The following is a 20,958-nucleotide window of genomic DNA, read 5'->3' as shown; positions in this document are numbered from 1 at the left end:
GATTTTCTGTGGACTGCAAAAAGAGGGGAGACGTTATGGGAAAACACAGAAAGTTTTCAGATGGAAGCCAAACGTTCCTTGGATCGCTGTAAAACTCTGTGAATGAGACAGGGCTCTTTCACAATAGAAGCCTCTTTGTCACTCAGGAAAGCTGCTGGCCTGACCTGGAAACCTTTGTAGGCCTTCTAAGTCAGAGGGTCATCTGTGGGTCACTTCAGGGAGCTGAGTCAAGGAAGACATTACTGGCCACGGGAGGCTCAGGCCTTTAACCCCAGTGGGTTCTCAGTTTTCGTTCCAGCAGCTTCTGACTAGCACTGAGAGGCAATGTTGTAAAGGAAGCTTGTTTTAGAGAGATTTCCTTCTCTAGGACAAATCCATACCTGTGTTTTCAGTGCCTTCTGTGCTCTGCTTTTACAGTAAAGCCATGGAAGTTTGTTCCCTTTTCAGGGCAATGTCTGATATCTGTGATAATACTTGACAAATGTGGTATTGAATGCGTTGATTATAGAAAAAAGAGCCAGAGACTCCTAAAGATCAGTCAGGGTCACTCTTCAGCCATATTAGCCCAGGTGGTAGAATTAGCCACTGTGGGAAGCTGGAAGTTCCACTGGCTGGACCCTTGGTGTGACCCAGCAGAGTTCTTCCTATGTTTTGTATCCGTTGTTGCTTAGCTTGAAAGTATCGGGGGAAGATCTTGAGGGCAGACAGCACAGATGTGACTTGACAGTTTTCCAGAGGTGCCTCAAATCATGCAGTGGGGGAGCTGCCTGTGGCAAGAGTGAGGAACCCGCTGTCTTCCCTCTCGCTTCAGAATTCCTCTGCGATGACCTGCTCGCAAGAGCAAGCCAGTCCTTCCCGGGCAGCTTGCTGGGCGTAGTCAAAGAGAGGGAGATGAGGAGGCTGCAGTGAAAAAAGGGAGAAAAGGGGGTGACAGAAAGGAAGAGGGAGAGCAGGGCGGTGGAGGGAGAGGGCAGAGGGGGGGAGGACTGCTCCCACCCTCTGTCGACTTCAGTTTGCCTCAGTCTGTGCATAATGATGTTTCCCCAACTCCTGGTTGCAACCTTGATGGTTATTCTATCCATACCAGTCCTCTGCTAATCCAGCATGACTGGGAACACTGGGCTAAGCTGGGGTGACCTTTCCCTATGGGCCACTGCTTCCCTGTGCCAAATACCGTCAGTGTGGCAAAGGTGTCACGTAACTCTGGTCTGAATAAGGGCATCCTGGTTGTTCCCAACCCCATTTTAATATTATGAGAAGATAAAATAGTCCTCCCGGGACAGAGCTTGTTTTCCCCCACAAATGGAATGGCATTCACACCCCTTTAAGCTTGTTCTGTGGCCTTAGGAGTGACTGAAAAGTGGCGGAGGACTTGCCATTCTTTAATTGGGTTGCAAGATGACCTACTCAGAGGTGCTGGTTTGGCCAGTGATGAGAGCGTATCATCGTAGGTGGGTGTGAACGTGGCTCTCACCACCAAAAAGGAGCATACGGTCTTCTTCCCTCCCGGGAGTGGGGCCTCTCTGGGATTCTCCTGGTGAGGTTAGAAGTGAAGATCATGGTTTCCATGTGGAAGTTGATAATGGCCATTTCAGGAATGTTAACAGTGTCACCTGACTTCTTTTTTAGCAGCATCCTCCATGAACGACATGCCTGTGAGAAAATGGGGGTAGCATTGGGTTGAATCCAAAAGCGCCCTTCCTTAATTAAAGGAGCATTTCAGGAAAGTGGGAGTTTTTCTTTTTGAAGAAAGAAACTGTTGGTTGCAACCCAATGCAAATGGGGTATGTGGTACCTTTCGGTTGTTGTTGTTTCTTTATTCAGTGTGGATCCAGGATGGCTCTCCAGTAGACAGCACACTGCTGATGAAAACATCCCGCAAAGAGGACTTTCCTGGCAGTAGCTCCATTCAAAATTAGAAGGGGGTCCTCCAACAATCCTCTCAGCTCCAAATTTTACCTCCTCCTCCTCCTTTTCTTCCCCTCTTTAACTCTCGATGCTGTCATTCTGGCTACCCTTTCATAAAAGGTCATTTTTCCACAAGGGTAGAGAACAGTGATGGGACCAGAACTAGCTACTACATCCATTTATTTCAAAAACTGAGACTTTCTTCCATGTTAAGTTGGATTCAAGAGGGCAGAGAGACACCGGGCTTGCTGCAGCATAACTGATCTTTGCACACATACATGCTAAGAGAACATCACCGTTTGCCGTTTACTGATTTGTATTTAATGGCTGCTTTTTCTCTTTCTCTTCTTTTCTTTCCCCTTTTCTCTTCTTTGCCCCAACCTTCTTCTATACCTCTGCCCCTCCCCTCCTCTTTTTTCATATGGAATGACTTTCATAGTACGGGATGATTTCTTTGGTAAGGCGAAGGCCATTTTTAAACATATGGGTGTTCCCTGTCCTCCTTTCTGTTAGCATCTTGTCATCCTTTCAGCCACCCCTCACCCCTGGGATTTCTTGGGACTTTTCATTTTATTTTGTTCCTGTGATGGTGATGAAGTTGCTTTGTGGAAGAGAAGTTGCTCTTTCTTCAATTGCCATCTTTTGGGAAATACTTTCTTCTGTTTGAGGATGTAGATGATTATCCACTTTGATGTTTCAAGCAGCTCACAAATGCAGTTTTGAGGGACGTGACCATGTTTCGCTGTCCCTTGTAATTTATTCTGGGAACGCTAAACAAAAATCCTACCCAGGCACCCGTGATAGAAAATGTCTACACAATTGACACCATTGCTATTCATTTAGCTAAAAATGGGAGTAAGACTGTAGCCTTTTAGACATACAGTCCAAAGCACTGGTTTTAATGCTTCAAAGCCCTGATTTCAGAAACCATCCTGTGTTCCAAAGCAGCCTTTTCTCCCTATTTTTCTACAGGGATCAAGTATTTGCTCATGGCGGCATCACCCCAAAGTAGTATCAGGGTGACTTTATCATGTGCATTTTGTTTGTTTGCTTCCTTCAAATCTTAACCCTGCAATGTTTTAAATGCATTTATATTAGTATATTGTAAGTGATTTATTTATTTATTGGATTTATATGCTGCTACAGTAGCCCACATCTCTGCACAGCGCACATTATAAACCACACCATCCTTAAATTCAATCACATTAAATCACCATATTCAAAACGTATTAACAATATAATCCACATATAAAAATATATCAAATTAAAATATAATATAAAACAATTCAAACTAAAATCTACTAAAACCAACATGGGGTCAAACCAGTTAGCCATTAAAATCCATTGTTAAACTAACAGGAGAAAAGGTGAGTCTTTGCCTGGCGCTGAAATGCGAACAACATTGCTGCCAGGGACACCTCTCTGGGGAGCCTATTCCAGAGGGGGGAGCAACTGCTGAGAAGCCCCTTCTTCTAGCCAGCACCCCCCTCACCTCCCTAGGGGACGGCTCCCTGACAAGGACCTCCTGGCTCCATCTTAATGGACAGATAGGGGTATATGGGAGCAGACGATCCTTTGGGTGCCCAGGACCCAAGTCATTTAGGACTTTACGTGCGAGTACAAGCACTTTAATTTGTGCCCAGACTTCCACTGGTAGCCAGTGTAGTTGGCACAGAACTGGTCTGATACGAGCTTGCAGACTATTTCATGTCAACAATTGTGCGGCCCTCCTTTGAACCCGCGTCCAGAGTGTCTTCAAAGGCAGCGCCACTTAAAGCACGCTGCGATAATCCGGTTGGGATGCTGCCAGGCTGAGTGTGATGGTGCCTAGGCTTTGTCTGTCAAGATACAGCCATAACTGGTACATTAACCGCAGCTGGAGGAAGGTGCTCCTGGCCACCAAGTCCGCCTGAGACTCGAAGGAGAGTTTTGGATCCAGCAGCACTCCCAAGCTGTGGGCCCTGCCCTTTAAGGGGACCATGACCCATCTAGGACAGGGCATAGAGGGCATTCAACCCATCCGACTCACTGCCCACCCCCATTTTGTCTGGATCGAGCCTTGGTCTTTTGGCCCTCATCCAGTCCATTAATGAGCTCAGGCACCGGTTCAGGACAGACACCCACAACCCAGCCAACCTGTCCAGAGAGACACCATGTTTGATGGTGCTGAAAGCCAGTGAGAGATCCAGGAGAACCAACAGGGTCATGCTCGCCCTGTCTCTTTTAGAATATTTAGCAGGTCAGATGTAACAGACTGGGATTCACCTGAAGATAACGTTGACTCTCGGTGGCCTGGCAGAAGTTTCCACTTCCCAAATGCTTCACGAATAGCATCCATGAAAGGCTGCCCCTTCCAGGTTAGGCTGTTGGAATCCCTGATCTGTAGAAATGTGTATCCAGGGGGACACATCAGGGGACAATACCTTTGCGCACTTGCCAAGGCCCACATCCCATGTGGGATCTGCACTTCTGACAGCTCTGCTCCAAATTCTCTTTGCTGTCACTGCCTCTTTGCCTGGCCCCTCTGAGCACATCAGTGGCGAGGAGTCAGGAGGTGATGCAGTATCTTCTAGTTGCAAACTCATCGATTCCAGGGAGGGCAACATGCAGTCCATGGGCCGTGAACACCCTCCCAGCCCGTTCCGCACCCTCAGCCTGACTCCACTGCTGCTGAATTGGCCGTTGCAGTGATGGAGACATAAAGACATGCTTTCGCAAGGATATGAGGCTCAAGGGAAATCCACTCTGTAAAAAAAACCAAAACCTAGAAATGCAGAAGATGTATGATCCCCAGGTAACTTTGTTTTCTTGCCAGACCATTCAGGGGTGGAGCTGTTGCTTCCTCTGCAGCAAATCTGTCAGCAGTGACTGGGGAGAGGGTAGCTTTCCAGCTCCCAGAAGTAGCTCACACCTAATGCGTACTTATACAGGCAGCTCACCACAATGTGTGATTTGTGGGCTATGTTAAATAATTGGCTGCACTCCCTGAGTGATAATTTTGCTCCTTCCGCTTCTGAGATTGACCTGTCATCCTTCATACAATTTTAAGCCAGACTTTATCATCTTAAGGGCTAGCACCTTGCTGACAAAGTGAGGTTGATTGTCCTGATCCTGTGCCCTGTACCAACCTGATGCAGATTGTCAATTAATTGTATTTTTAAATATAATGTGTAGACTTGGGATGATATTCCATTACTTTAAATAGCAATGCCTGAGTCAGTTACTATGCAATGCATCTTCTGGGTATTGGTGATTTGGATACAGTATTGGAAAATTCCCTGAGGTTCTTTTGATCAGGCACCAAAATATGATAATTGGTACTTAATATGAGAAATATTTGACCCTATCCCACCCTGCTCCCAATCTTGCTAGCAAATCAGAGGTGCTAGTTAAACCTCTGCCTCTCCCCTCTGATACCCAGGCCCTTTCATACATTATGCTGTTAGGTATACACTTATTCAAGAAATGCAATGTGGGAATGCAACCATCATGCCAGCACATTAATTGGGCTGCTAGGATTGGCTGCAGTTCCTTGCTGAGACTTCCTAATCTGGGTTTGCCACCATGTGTGAAATTGCCTATGGTTTGTACCAGGCTGGAGTTTTTAATCTCCCATTTCAGTTTAAGGTCTGACTTTTTGTGCTAAGCCCTAATCGAAATGGCCTGCAGACGACTTGCTGTCTGAAACATCAGAAGGGATTCATCTCTTCGTGCCCTGTTGACCGGTGTAATGGGGTTTCTCTCTCTCTTTTCTCTTGCTTTTCTAAAACACCGCCGCTTCATTTCTGTTCTCGCTGGGGGACTTCCCTCTGCCATCATCCGCCCATATCATCTCATTTTGGGAAGAAGGTCTGTGCCGCCCCCGTGTGTCGTGACATGTTCTCACTCCTTGTATGCCGCCATGATTCCTGTTTTCAACTTTTCATTTGTCCTGAGTGTGCGTTCTTCATTGTCCTGCTAAAAGTGACCTGAAACAAACAGCAAAAAAAAAATGTTTCTCTACACAGTGTGAAGTGGAAGGGAGCTTGGGATGTGGAAAGGGGTGCAGGTGCTAGCTGCGGTGTTAGGATGAGAGGGACTTTTTAAAATGCCTTGACATGAGAGGGAAAGTCTCATCTCCCTGAACTGAATGCTCAGTGTTAAGAGAGGCTGTCCTGAATTTGGCATGGCCTTCCCCATGAGTTTGCTGGTGGAGTGGGGATTAAGTTCTGCTCAAAGTGGTGCCATCTGTCCACTGACACCCCCTTGGCTCTTTTCTGCTGTCAATCCTACATTAACAACATTCACACACAGACAGCCTGACAAGGGCACTTTTTACCATGAAATCCTGCAGATGCTTACTTCGAACTCAGTCGTGTTTTCCAGATGGGATTTGAATGCTCATGCCAGCATGGTAGTGACCCCCAAAAGTTAAGGAATCTCAGAAGTTCTTCAAGAGATACAGCCAAGCTGTTGCTGAATGAGTTTTAGGGACTTCCAGTGGAGCAGCATAGTGGCAATAGCTTTCTGATAAACAGGAATGGCTCCAGGAAGACAGGAATGAGTTATACAAATGTTCATCCATGAAATGAAAAGAACACAGCATCATGCAGTGAGATGACACAGGAGAAGCAGCGCTGCAGGTTGATGGAGGAGGATGCCTCTCGAGGTGCATCCTTCTGTGGCATGCCCATGTCAAACAAAATACAGAATGCTGTGCTAATGTAGACTCCTGGATCTTACGAATTGGTCCAAAAGAGTCCAGGTAAACAACATCAGGCTAGATGGACATACAGACAGACTTAAGGTCTAAGGTGGCTTGATCAGCTGTCTCCTCAGAGACTAGGTAGAAGACTTTGGCTATCACAGGGACGGGAAACTTGGGACTTTCCTGGTGCTGTGTGCAATGCAACTCCCACCAGCCGAAGCCAGCACACTGAGTGGAAAGGGAGGATGGGAGTTGCAGGCCCATAATGCCTGGGTGACCACACTGGGCTAATTTGATGCTTAAGTTCTAAAGCATTATCCTGTGTGTTGTGCTTAATATATTTTTTCCTGCCTCTCCTCTGAGGAGCACAGATTACACGAAGGGCCGTTTCCTTCATCTTCCTAACAATGCTGTGAAGTAGGCTAACTGGTTAAGCAGAGATTTGAGACTTGGTCTCCTGAACCTGGTAGTCTAATTAGGACATTGCTGGCTGAGCAGGATTTTGAACTGTGTTTGTGATATGGGTTACATGGTTGAATCCCAGTTGAAGGCAAGAAAGATGGCCCAAATTTCAGGAGTTGTATTAATTGGTCCTTGTCTAGATTCTCCGCGTAATGGAATTAGATCTAGGAATAACCTTTGAGGGTAGCTGTCTCGTCTGCCCCTAACTCTGGGAGACATCTTTGTACTGGAGTGAATGGATATGTTTCTACACATTCCGTTATTTTGCTTCTTTTCTATGACTTCAGTTGGGCAGGGGGCTCTTTGCACTGTGCAGCAAAACATACCCTTGCAGGCTCTTGAACCAGGATGCTGCCTGTCCTAAATAAGGAGAATTGGCTAGTGAAACACCAGAATTTGTCTTTCTGAAGGGTACGGTGCAAAATTCTGTGGCTTCTTTTACTATTTTTTCTTTTCCATCCCTCCAGGGATGGGCAAGGAAGTTGGGAATCTGTTGATGGAGAACACGCAGCTGCTGGAAACTAAGTAAGACACCAGCCTCTCCTCTCAAAATACTTTTCTTATTGGCATATATTGTGCATATCCCTAATCTTTGCAGACATATTGGCAGATGAGATCCATATGTTGTGGTTTTACTCATTCACCATTTCCCACAGAACATTGGAGTGAGCAGATGGGTCCCACTTCTGTACAGTCCAGAAGAAGTAATATTCAGGTTACCCCGATACTGCAAAACTGAGCTTTAGCACATTGCATTGAGAAGGTTTAATTAGCATTAATTTCATTTCAGCACCTCCAACAGCCCAAGCTCTCTGGGCAATTCATAGCAATTCTCAAAACACAGTTATAATAATGAAATGAAGCATAAAAAACAGATACAATGAATGCAACATAAAGTTTCAATAGCCGGAATTTAAGATTTTTCAACAGCCAAAACAATTTCAGTAATAAACCCCTTATCCATTTAAAACATATGCCCCACCATATGCTATGAAAGGCCTGGAAGCAGAGGGCAATCTTAATATGACACTGAAAAGATGATTGGTACGATTGGTACTAGACGGACCTCTGTGTGGAGATCATTCCACAATTGGGGGGGCCACCACTGAGAAGGCCTTTTCCCTTGCTGCCACCTTCCGAGTCTCCCTTAGAGGCAGCACTTGAAGGAAGGCCTCAGATGGAGATCATAACGCCCAGGCAGCTTGAGGTCAGGTGACATTAAAAAGGTCTACATAAGTTGTTTAGGCTGGAGAGCAACCCTGGTTTCTAAGCACCTGCACAACTTCTCTTGAGCACATTGCCTGCTCCATTTTGTTCGGATACCTAATTTGCAACCTTGACCTGGTCTCAGGCAGGGAAATGCTTGTCCTGGGGAGTGTGCTTTGGTGGCATCTTCCTCTCAGGTTGATAGTTCAGTCCCCATGATCGGAGGCAGACGACAGCACAGTGTCAAGTTTGCTGGGGTGATCTCATTAATTTTGGGGGCAAGTAGCTTTCTCCTTACTTGCACCTGTCTTGTTGTATGTACATAATCCTTGACCATTACCCCCTCTGGCTGGGCAAAGGGGAATTGTGATTCAGCACCCCCCAGAATTAATTGTGATTCTATATTTCTTTTTGGATGAGAAATTGCTTATTCCCCCTGACCATTCCTCTTGGTAGACATTTCCCAAAAACTCTTATGCAGAGGGCCAGCTCCACATGTTGCCTTCCAGACTAAAGACTTTGCTGTTTCTGTTTGCTTTTCACTGTCCCAAAGAAATGCTTTGAATATTGTGAAGAATGATTTGATCGCCAAGGTAGACCAGCTCACTGGGGAGCAGGAAGTGTTGAAAGGAGAGCTGGAAGCAGCAAAGCAGACAAAAACCAAAATGGAAGCCAGAATCAAGGAACTCGAAGAGGAGTTGAAAAGGTGAGTTTCTGATTCTGCCTGAGAGATCTTTCAGTGTGAAATCCAAAGATGAGCTCTCTGAGACTAAAACAGACACAACAGCCTTGGTTAGAACCTCTAACGTTCAAAAAGCAGCCTTAAAATGTTAATGTTATTCTATGTTGTTTATCTTCTTTGTAAGCCACCCCAAGGCTTTCTGGGATGGGGGCGGCATAAAAATGCTATAAACAAACCAAAGTGGCCATGGAGTGCCCATAATTTTGACTGCAGCATGTAGGAAACCCACAAGTAGAACAAGAGTGGAGAAAGAACCTCCTACTCAGGTTCACCAGCAACGGATAAGAAGGTTAAGAAGAGCCCTGGTGGATCACATGACATGTCCACCTAGGTTCACCATCCTGTTTCCCTGTGCTGGCCGATCAGACACTCCAGAGAATCTTTCAGGAACCAGTCTTCCTTCCTCTCCTGCCCATTCCCAACAGGTCAGGCCAAAATGCTTCTAGCAACTGGACGGCTAGGCTGGTTTTGTGATGCAGAAGAAGGGTATTGCAGAAGTCCAGTTATGAAAGAGACCTGCAAAGTTAGGACACCCGCCGTTAGTGCAGTGAGGCCAAAGGACAGAGTGAATTGCCTCTCTTCCTCTCTCAGCCAAAAGGTGTCCAGAGTGCTCATGCTACCTGTGGTTCAGTCAGCAGCACATCTGACACTGTTCAGTCGGGCTGCCCTTTTCATCTGATGCTGTACATCAGCATCATCACGCCAAGTTGCCCCCATCCAATTCCATTGGTCCAGCAGGGTTTCCCACAGGAGCAGACCTGGTCTGGCTCCCATGGCGTATCTTGAGAGCCATGGCTCTCCTGACTCTCGAGATAAGGCCTCTTGGCTTATCTCTGGGTCTCCTGGCATTTCCACCAAGAGTTTCAGTCTGGCCTCTTCTTCCAGTTCTGATTCTTCCTAGGAAGGCTGTCTGTTGGAAGAAGTAGGCCCAGTCCCTACAGAAGCCCCAAGCAGAGTACGAGTGCAAGGTCACCTCCCCGTCTGTATCCCTGACCTTCTGCCTGTGACCTTGGAGTGAGCGTATGACTCCGTCTGGGTTCCTAGCCATTGATAGCTTTATCTGCCCTGAATTTGTCTAATCTAGTTTTGCAGCTGTCCAAACGGTGGGCTGAGCAAAAATAAGACTGAAGGATTATAGTATTTTCCTATGCAGCTGGATTTTTTTTTGTGGGGGGGCATTTTTGTAGTTGCTTGGGCAAGAGTAGTGTGTGCTACGTCACTTCTTCACACAGTTCTGCTCCCTTGCTGCCCTGCAGCCCTGCTGTGCTGAAGAAAGGAAATGACCAGCGACTGACAGCCCATGGATCACATCCATTCCCCCGGGAGGTACTTCTGGCACCCCTTTCTTTGCAGCATGTCTTTGTAAGAAGACCTGCTGGCCGATCAGAGACTCAGGGCTGCTTATTTGGGCCAGTCAGTGCCACCCAGTGAGTGCAACCCTGGAACCTGCTTTGTTTGAAGCCCTTTCCTCTTTTTCAGGGTGAAATCAGAGGTGATCATTGCGAGGCGAGAGCCGAAAGAAGAGGTGGAGGATGTAAGCAGCTATCTCTGTACAGAATTGGTATATTACATTATTAAAATGCCTGGGGAAGGAGGGACTCGTTTTTGGGGTGGGGGTCTTCCTCATTTACTTAGCCTTTGGGGTGGCAGGTATCTGGGGGCAGCTTGTTGTATTTGAGTATCGGCATGCTCAGGGCTACCAGTTTCAGGGTGTGTGCACATGAAAATTGGAATGGGCCAAAGGTTTCACTGCAAGTCATTACCGTGTGCACTTAACTTTGTAGTGAAATGCAAAGCTGAAAATGTTAGGGAGTCTGTGGTGCCACTGAGGCAGCTTTCCTGGGGTGAATAGACATCTCCTGGCACTGGAGAAAGATTAATTCACTTGCACCCACACCTGAGCTGCTTTTAAAAGGCGAGCAAGCTGCACAACGCATACATGCAGTGCTGTCGTTCTGTATCATCCGAAGTCGAGCATGTCGTGGTACAGGGTTCAGAAGCAAAAAGCTTGCCTTCGCTGCAGCTAAACCGATAGTTCCCTTTTGGAATGTGTGCCTCTCTAGACGTTGGTGGACTTCAGGTCCCTTCATTTCTCACCACTGGCTGTGCTGCCTAGGTCTGATGGCAGATGCGGTCTGTCGGTCTTTGGATGGGTTCTGCATTCCCTGCCTTTGCTGTAGGGACCTGAAGCCTTCCAGGGAGATAACATTCTAGGTGTAGGCATGGCTTTTCATGTTGTCTGAACCTACCTGGGATAAACCATGGTTTGTTAATGCAGCTGGGTTCAGATAACATGATAACCCATGTTTCAAGAGTAAACCCCTGGCTTATCAAGCCATACGCAACCCTTGAGTGTGGGTTATCGTGTTGTCTGAACCCACTTATTAACCTTCTTTTAAAGAAGTACATGCTTCAGATCCATACTCTAGAAGTAACTGCATCTGCCCAAGTTCATCTGCGTAAATTTCCAAAAGCAAGACAAGCTGCTGTTTCAATCTCAGCCTCCTATTTTATAGGGCCATGAGCTACCCTGCAGCTCTCTCACTCCTAAATCCTGGGCTTCCTCAGTCCCTCATAACTAGAGCAGAAGTAGAAGTTGGCAGATTATTTGGCTCGAATTAGGGCGCAGCGGACCTTGAAGAGCTTTTTGCCCCCTCCACCTTTATTTGGTGCCGGCAGCAGAACAGCAGCAGTAACGCTTGCCACTGATGGCAGGTTCCTTTCCCAGGAAGCACTGCTGCTTGCTGCTGCCCTCACTGGGAGAGCCCATCTTAGCACCAACTCTGGGTGGCTGCAGAAGCAAGAAGCTACACATCCTGCCTGCTCTAGCATCTTCTGGGTAGGAAGGAGCTGGGAAGGAAAGCGATGCCAGCCGCCAGTGGGAAGTGTGAATGCCGTTGCTGCTAAGTGGAACCAACACCCCATGCTCATTCAAGTCTCCACCCCCCCTTCACTGAAATGCCCCCCAGTGCTGCACCCTGCTAAAGGGGATGGTTATTTCAGCTCAGCTCCTTCCTTACCTGCCCTTCAGCTACCAAACAGTGCTTCCTCCGGCCTCCAAAGCCTTTGGCACGTAGCTGTCCGGGCAGATGCGAGGGGCCGCATTTCGATCTTGTCCTTCTCTCCCTGCTGCCCAGTGGTCAGTGGAATCTCCCTCAGGGGACCATGCAGATGATGAGTGTGACCAGGTAAGCTTGGTTGCCCACCACTCGTGCTCCTGGACCGCTTTGTGGAGAACAGCCTGGAGCGCCTCTCTCAGTGCGGACTTGCTAACACGGTTGACATACCCATACTGGTCCCATTACTTCAGACCCCAAATTGCTTTCTTTAATGCAGTGTAGGAAGAAGGCAGGCATAATATGGGCTGAATGTATTATTGCCTTTCTGATGGCGCACATATTCTCCTTTTCTGGAGAACCCAGTTTTGCAAGTTTTCAGCACATTTTATGCAAAAGCGGGGTGTGGTAGCCTTCTGTTGGGTTGCAGCTATAAAGTCCCCGACAGTCCTTCCACAGCGTCGGTCCTGGAGCAACTCTGCCTGAGAGAGCCTCTGGGCAGCTGGCTTGCCACTGTGTACGCAGAGGGCTGGATTAGATGGACCTTGGGTCTGATCCAGCAGGGATTTTCTTACGTTCTGATCTTCACTTTTGCTCTCTTTCCAAATAGCGCACTGCTTCCAAATTAGATTCCTCTGTGCTGTGTTCCATTTTTCTGTGCCTGAGATTAATATGTGTTTACTAACCCATATTAACACCTCACTGCAGAAGCAGGCTGTGTAGAGCTGAATCCAACCCAGTCTTGAAGGCTTGTAGAAATATTCTCTTTTTGCTCAGTCCCTCTTCTCCAGATGTGATCCTCCCCTTCTTCATGTGATTGCAGCTAGATTCTCCTTGGCTAGAATTGAGAAACATCTGGAGTAGGGATTGCAGAATATATCCAGACTAAGCTAATCTTTATGCCTTTAGTCTCCTGGCTTCGCTCTGTACTAACCTCCGTCCCCTTCCGTTTTCTACTGGTTGAAGCCATCCTCCTCCCCCCTGCAGGACAACATCCCAATTGCTCAGCGGCGGCGGTTCACCCGTGTGGAGATGGCCCGGGTCTTGATGGAGCGCAACCAGTACAAAGAAAGGTTGATGGAGCTGCAGGAGGCGGTCCGGTGGACAGAGATGATCAGGTGAGAGTGGAGTTTTTACGGTTAGGGTGTCCATAATTATTCTTCACTGCAAGGACTTGGGAGCAAGAAAGGCAGAAAAATGTGAACTCTTCCTTTTGGAAATGCTAAATTCAAATATTCCTGAGGTCAATTCCCTGCTGAATGAAGGACAGTGACTTTGTTATTGGTGTAAAACAAATGTAATTGTCCTGCTGTTGCTGTCCATGCACTGATGGAGTGGAAGAAGTGCTGTCACTCTGTTGTATATACTGTTTATGAATCCTTTGTTCTCTGTGTCCACAGAGCCTCCCGGGAACACCCTTCTGTCCAGGAGAAAAAGAAATCGACCATTTGGCAATTGTGAGTAAGCTGCTTGCTTGAGGGGAGTCCAAAGCAGAAAGTTGCGTGTCGTGAAGAGCTTACCACAGGCAGCTGCTGGAGGCATAGCAGTTCTGCCGGTGCGCTTTTCTTGGCTGAAGCTTGCTCAGCCCATTCAGAGACAAGGGATGTGAGGAGGCGAAACAGCCCTGCTCGTTTCACCACCTCGGGATGGATCCTCATAACCGCCTCGTTCTGCTGCATGGAGCAGCCATGGCATAGTCGCCATCATGATGGCGAGCCAGTGTGGTGCAGTGGTGAAGAGCGTGGGACTGGGACTCAGGCGATCCGGGTTCTAGTCCCCGCTCAGCCATGGAGCCAACTGGGTGACTTTGGGCCAGTCACAGACTCTCAGCCCAACCTACCTCACAGGGTGGTTGTTGTGGGGATAAGATGGAGGAGGAGAATGATGTAAGCTGCCTTGAGCCCTTTGCAGGAAAAAGGCAGGATATAAATAGATAGATAAATAAAATAAATGACGGCTGCTGGACTGGAGAAACGGGCCAAGAGGGGGCCTGCAAGCAGTTCATCCTTGCTTGCATTCCACCTGCATTTATGCCCCACCCTGGCATCAGGGACACAGGGCAGGTTTTGCAGTTACACAACGGCATCCCCAACTGTTTATTTTTCCCACAGGACTACAATAGGTGTGATATGGGAGAAACGTGATAGGGCATCCTGCCATTAAGGATTTGCGGTTGTTTTTCTAACTAGCAGTCTCATCCAGCTGTTTTGAAAAAGGGAGATTTGGCACAGTGCGGGATGGTGTCTAATAGCCCCTTTCTCCCCTGTCGCTTCCTCCGTCGGAATCATGCCCCTGTCCCTTGGTCTAAGTCAGCCTCCCAGTCACCTGGTACCCTGCATATGTCCTGGACTGCAGTTCCCACTGTTTCGAGCCTGTAACGAGTTGCAGCCCAGGGCTTCTGGAGGGCACCAGGTTGAGAGTTTGCAAAGGCAAACACAGTTCTTCTGACTACTAGCTTTATTATGGTGATAGGAATGAGGAGCAAATTACCCATGGCTCTAAGGTACAAATTAAGCATGCTGCAGAAATCAGTAACAAACAAAACAAAGTTAGTTAGCTAGTCAGCATGCTAGTTAATTAGTATATTATGGAAAAGTGGCTCAAAACCCCAGCCGTTTCTCTTACTGAAGTTGCATAAGATTGTGCCCTTAATTTTATTTATTTATTATTTATTTATTAAAACGTTTTTATGCCGCCCCATTCGCCGAAGCCTCGGGGCGGCTTACAATTGATTTCCTCTTCTCAATGGACACCTCACTCGGGATTCAGTCACACTCATGGTGCCCTGCTTTTCCTGATCAGGCCTGCCCTGGCTTCCCACAGCACTTCAGGCTAGCTGACTCTTCCACTTCCCTGCTTTTCTCTAATTCGGTGCCTTTGGTGTTTCAGCTGAGAGTGCCACCACTGCCTCTTCATCAGAATCAGAATCATTCCCATGCCCCTTGAAGGCTGTTTTGCAACGGTGTTAGGGCCAACAACAACAACAATAAGAGCTTCACAAAATGTCTTTATTTTTTATTTCATTTAAACCCCTACCTTTTACCAAAGAAATGGTGCTGTTATCAACAATAATAAATCCAGGAGTTTCTCAGTAAATCTAATTAAAACAATAATTGAAGTGATTCAGGCGATTACAAAAAATGTAGTTAAAACAGTTTAAAAAATAGGATTCAACGCATCTTGGCTTCTTTCTTTCTCTCCAGCTTTAGCCGCCTATTCAGCTCCTCCTCCAGCCCCCCGCCAGCCAAACGGAGTTACCCATCAGTGAATATACACTACAAATCTCCCACGGCGGCTGGCTTCAGCCAACGTCGCAGCCACACCATGTGCCAGATCTCTGCTGGGAGCCGCACCCTGGAGTTCTTCCCAGATGAGTGAGTTATCACCCCATTTCCTTCATGTTTCTGTTGTGTCTTTGCTTAGTTGCTTGGTGAGAAACCAAAACTATATCTTAAAAGTGTGAGCTGACTGAATTTTGGCAAAGCAATGCCTGTTCCACAATTAGCTGGGCTTTCACTGTAATTATTTTATATTTCTTGATGATGTTTATTTTAAAAAAATATATCCCACCCTTCATCATTATAGATTCCAGGGTGATGTACAAAATGTAAAAAAGGAACAACATAATAAGACACATCAACCAAAATAAAAGAAGAAACATGGGTTGTTTTGGTTTGTTAATATTTATTTATGCATCTACACTATAAAAGACAGAATACATTTGTCAACGAAGGAAGCAAGACCTCCATGATGCTTTTAAGTAATCCACAATTAAACACACACATACATATATTTGAGATTTTTAGACAAGGTTCAACCAGACTAAACTATTTCCTATTACAACCTCCTGTTTCATCCAGCATGTTTCTGGTGGGCATCAATTTCAATCAATCATAGAGAAATAATTGTGGAATCAGGTTGGAGAACGTGTATGTCTCCCCATGTGGTTGGAGGATAACTCCCATCATCCCTGTGCATTGACCCTGAGCCCTGAATAGGAGCATTCTTATTAAGAGGGGAAAATATACTGTAACATTTTGTGGTAGGCACTGTTTCTTTTAGTAATCAACAAACTATCGCCAATTTTGATTTGATTTGAGTTGCTTTGATTGCTGTTCCACCCAGGAGCTGAAGCTCATTGCTGTAACCCCGGTAGTAAAGGAAGATTTGTTTTGATTCCCGCAAGAGCTGAGGTTTCTCCTATGCACACACAGCATCTCAGAGGGAATTTCATGTTGTTTCTTTGATCCTGTGTTACAGCTTTGTTTCTGCTTGGACTGTACATTCTAAGCGGGCTTTTCTCTCTCTTTCTGCCCCCACGGCCTAACTTCTTTAAGCACCTGCCTGCTGTTTCTAACTGAAGGTCGCTTCTTTCCTCAGTGACTGTACATCATCTGCACGGCGCGAGCAGAAACGCGAGCAGTACCGCCAAGTCCGGGAGCACGTGCGGAACGACGACGGCCGCTTGCAGGCTTGCGGGTGGAGCCTTCCTGCCAAGTACAAGCAGGTAGGGGATCCCCTTGCTGGAAGGAGCCAGTCACAGGGGCAGTCAGGAAGACCATCCCACTGGAGAGGCTCAGTGGAGCAAGGGTGTAAAGCACCAGGCCCGGTGGCTGATCCGGCGCCCTGGGAATCCTCGGAAGGCCTTTCAGCCACCAGCTGATCATTTGCTTGGTTTCTGAGCTTTTGCGTAGGTTTCTTTCAGCCCCATTCTAAAAGGACGGTGTGTAAGTCAGTAATTAAGCTAAAACAGGCTGGTCTTTTGCCCCCCACCCCCTGGAAACGCAGCCCTTCAGAGCTTTTTGCAAATGGAATTTGGCCCTTAGCCTAAAAGAAGTTCAGTGCCCTTGAAGTAAAGAGACAAATTCTTCCCTTTATTTACTCATTCCTTTGCTGATTAAATGTGGCCCTTATCATTTCTTGGGGTTAGGTTGCAACCTTGGAAAAAAAAAACACACAGCAGAAATGTCTTCCTTTCTTTTTATTTCATGTGCCATATTGATACCATTTCCTATCAACATGTGTCCTCTGGGTGACTTACTGAACCAAGAACAAAATGAAATGTTAAGCTACAACACAGTAATTTCAAATGGAGGATAAAATGCTTCCTTCTTTAGCAAAAGAAAAATAAGACCTTTTTGCAGCTCAGCCTTTTCAAAGTTACCACCTTTTTTAACCTTAAAGAAGTTGTTTAAAAGGACTGAGTGAATGAAAAGGTCTTTGTCACCGGAAAGGCTATAAAGGCTGGATACCTAAAGGAACGCCTGCTTCCATATTTGCCCTCCCACCCCTTGAGATCAGTGGCAGAGGCCCTCCTCCGGGAACCCTCCGTGAAAGACGTTAGGAGACTGAGTACCCAGAGGAGGGCCTTCTCTGTGGTGGCGCCCCACCTGTAGAACGCACTTCCCAGAGAGGTCTTCCTGGCGCCGTCGTTATTTGTTTTTTGGTGCCAGGCCAAGACCTTTTTATTTAAACAATGTTTTCACAACTGTTAATTTATTGGCTTTAATTCTACAGCCAGGGTGAATCTGGATTTTATGTGTACTATTTATATGTTTTGTATTGGGAGCCGTTCCGAGGCTCATGCGAAAGGGATGGCATACAAAAACTCCAAATAAAAGACAGACAGACAGACAGACAGAACGAACGAACGAACGAACAAAGGCACCAGATGAACCTCTGTGGAAAGCCTGGCAGAGGTGGAAGAGAGAGGATTATCCTTCCTCCAGCAGCCTGTTGCAGAGGAGGGACTGAGTTGTCTCCCCACTGCCAGCCTACACACTTGCTCCCACGCCTTTTCCTGTCATCAAGATCTACCAGGCTGGTGCTCACAGCAAAATTGCTCTTAAGACACCAGTGGCATTTCTTTTACCAAATGTTCTGTCTCATTTTCAAATTAAGACATAACTGCATAGCAGAAAGTACACATATCTATGTAAAAAATTTTAAGTGTTGTGTGAGCAGATTAGGTGGGTGCCTGCGGGGGCTCCTCCCCTGAAACACATTGGGAAGAAAATCTTAAAAAGTGCTGAAATGGAAATTTAACTTTCCATAACAGCTACAGAGTGATGAAAGAGCCAAATTTGGTTTTGCAAGCAAGTTAAATTTATCCATTTTGGTGCTCACATAGTCACTGTGTGCTCACATAGTGCATTTTATTTGTGAAATTTTTAAAAACTAGGACAAGGCAAGGATCTGATGGGGGACACACTCCTGGCAGGAGTGTGGATGTGTGGTTGTGTATACACATGCAAAATTATTTCTTCTCATGATCCTCCTTGGTAAGCAGCATGAGAGTCGAGATGGACCTTTGGTTTGCCCCAGTAGGAGTTTTTTGTGTAATTTGGTAACTTGAAATCATACCTACATCCCCTCCAACAGTTGAGTCCCAATGGTGGCCAAGAAGACAACCGGATGAAGAATGTCCCAGTGCCGGTGTATTGCCGCCCTCTGGTGGAGAAGGACCCAACCATGAAGGTAAATCTCAACGACATGCAAGAATTTCCGATTTAGCAGGAATGCCTGCTGGGGCCTGCAATGCATTGCACGTCAGGATATGATTCCCCCGTTCAGTTTTTGCTCACGTGGTGCATGACATTGACTGCCTTCCCTGCTCATTTACCCAGCGAGGGGCAAGGGAAAGCCTATATGGGAACAGTTGCCATGTGGGCAGAGGCGCTCCAGTATCTGGGATCATCCTACGGCAGTCATGGGCTGAAGGTAGATTTGGTTCTCCTGGCAGATTTCCAAGCAGATTTCTAGGGGATCAGCAGTAACTTCCAAGTCTCGGATTCATACTAGTAGCAACAAAATACATCCCCTTTTCAGAAAAAGAAAAAAAAAAAAAACCACTGGAATGAAGACAGCTTGTGTTCCACAGAGTTCATTTTTGTGTGGAAGGACTGTGAGTTTTGCTCAAGCTCCAGTGCTCAGAACAAATTCCTGGGCTCAGAATTCTTTTATTCAAAGGTTATGTCTTTTGTACCAGGCTCCAGTTGATGCATATCAAGAGTTTTAATAAAAATGAAATGCATTCCACAAGCCTGAAGGGAACCCACTCCTGGCCTAAGGCAACAGCGGGCAAGTTGAAATCGTATGCAGCTCACAGCCTAATTCCGTGTAGTTCTTAGCCTTATATCAGAAGTTGATGGGATAGTGGAAGGAGGAGGCGAGGCAGAGGAAAAGGAGACGGAGACAAGGGTGGTGGAAAAAAAGCTGGCCTTGCCCAGTTTGTGCTGTGGCTTCGCCCATTTCCAGCATGTTATTTCCTGCAGTTTGACCCCCACTGCAGAGTTGAAACGCCTAACGTCTGGAGATCTGCATTCTGCTACCCTTGCCCTCATGAGTTACTCTGTTCGACAGAAGTGTACTCTTTCATCTGTACGTTCTGGCAGCGACAAGCTGGTTTTCTAAGTGGAAATGAGATGAAAAGCATGGGAGTTAAAGAACTCCAAGCATTGCGTTGACTTTCTGATGTGTACCATTGCTCTTTGTTTTAGCAGTCCTGGGTTTGAGAGGCATGACAGTATCTTCATATATGATTGGAATCAGTAGAGATTGGTAGCTTCATTGTCGGGGAAGATGTGTCCACAGTGGGATGATGTGTCCATTCTACCCACTCTGGCTTGGCTTGACACCGTAGATAGTCCTTAAAAGCCCAGACTAAAACCCACAATAGACACACTGTCTCACTGATGTTACAACCACCAGCCCCAGCTTACTGGAGTGACTTTTTGGGGTCTGCACTGAATCCCTTTCTCTGCATTTTTAGTTATGGTGTGCCGCTGGTGTCAACCTGACTGGCTGGAAGCCTGTGGAAGCAGAGACTGGTAACGGACAGAAGCCAGATCCAGGCTGCGACCCTCTGACCTGTGACAGAGAAGTAGAAGGCGAGAGCTGCAAGAGTAACCACGCATCTCCAGAAAAGAAAAAGGTTGGGAAGGAAAATGGCTTGTTTTTCTCATCTCCTGCAGAAATGGTTAGATATCCTGACCTGAGCTGTTCGTCATAGACTGGATAGGCAAAAAAGCGCACTGAAAGTGCACATGATGCATTTCAGGGCCCCTTAGTTCTCTTCTGTCAATGAACGCCTTTTGAACAAGCGCAGTGAGGCATTTGTGGTTTTGCAGGAAGTGTCAGTGGGGAACGTACTGGCTGCCACTTGGGCATCACAGAGAGAAGCCAGAACAGAGTGGGAACCAGAGTGCATACTGCATGGTGGGCTTCAGTTGGTCTCGGTTTCTGGGGGATTTGGCCAGGAATTCATCAGGTGGTTTGTAGTAAACTGTTATTGCTCGGATGGACTTCCTCACCTGGAAAATGCCAGTTATGATTCCATTCCAAGCTGGGAGCCCCAGAATGTATGTGTGAAGTTCAGCCAGAGTCAGGAAATATTCAGAGAGAGCAGAGCTGGGTAGAGGGTCAAACTGCCTGTGACATATGAATGTCCTCTGCATGGGGCTGCCACTTTATCTAGGCTACTGGATTCAGAATGGAATCAAAACCAGCTCCTTGACATGATTTTTCCTGAGGGTTTTCTTTTTCTGCTTTGCTCTATGTTCCATTACACAACCACAAGGTGGTGTTGCAGTAGAACCGAGAAAATACAGGAGCTTCTCATTCTTTATTAAATTTGTTTGAAGGTCGCCCATTAACATCACACTCTCTGGGTGGCCATTTCAATAAAATTACCAATAAGTAAGATAAGTAAGATGATACAGTTAAAATAAAAAGATAAAATAACATATACATAACAAGAATAAAGAACAAAGCTTAAGTTCATGAATTAAAACTGGTGCAAATCAATGCAAAAATAATCTAAGTGGAGCCATAGGTGTGCCGGAAAAGAAGTTTTAGGCAGGCACCTAAAACTCAGCAGTGTAGGAGCCTGATAAATC

At 46.5% G+C, this 20,958-nt stretch overlaps 1 protein-coding gene across 3 annotated transcripts in view; it reads left to right on the top strand.

The window, feature by feature from the left end:
* Positions 1 to 20,958, top strand: part of MAPK8IP3 (mitogen-activated protein kinase 8 interacting protein 3) — an 81,273-nt gene that overhangs the window by 39,085 nt on the left and 21,230 nt on the right. For 2 of the 3 annotated variants that reach the window (XM_044433359.1, XM_044433361.1), the window contains 10 exons: positions 2,348 to 2,365; positions 7,525 to 7,582; positions 8,817 to 8,969; positions 10,485 to 10,566; positions 13,049 to 13,179; positions 13,462 to 13,518; positions 15,265 to 15,435; positions 16,442 to 16,568; positions 18,443 to 18,538; positions 19,833 to 19,994. In XM_044433359.1, the coding sequence (XP_044289294.1) occupies positions 2,348 to 2,365; positions 7,525 to 7,582; positions 8,817 to 8,969; positions 10,485 to 10,566; positions 13,049 to 13,179; positions 13,462 to 13,518; positions 15,265 to 15,435; positions 16,442 to 16,568; positions 18,443 to 18,538; positions 19,833 to 19,994 (1,055 nt within the window). The remainder of the gene's footprint in view (positions 1 to 2,347; positions 2,366 to 7,524; positions 7,583 to 8,816; positions 8,970 to 10,484; positions 10,567 to 13,048; positions 13,180 to 13,461; positions 13,519 to 15,264; positions 15,436 to 16,441; positions 16,569 to 18,442; positions 18,539 to 19,832; positions 19,995 to 20,958) is intronic. The other variant, XM_044433360.1, reaches the window with a different exon arrangement.

This window comes from Varanus komodoensis, unplaced genomic scaffold (genome assembly GCF_004798865.1).
Source record: "Varanus komodoensis strain SLA01 unplaced genomic scaffold, ASM479886v1 scaffold26, whole genome shotgun sequence".
Classification (NCBI taxonomy): domain Eukaryota; kingdom Metazoa; phylum Chordata; class Lepidosauria; order Squamata; family Varanidae; genus Varanus; species Varanus komodoensis.
Note: the sequence above shows the minus strand (reverse complement) of the source record. Positions and strands in the feature narration are given on the sequence as shown.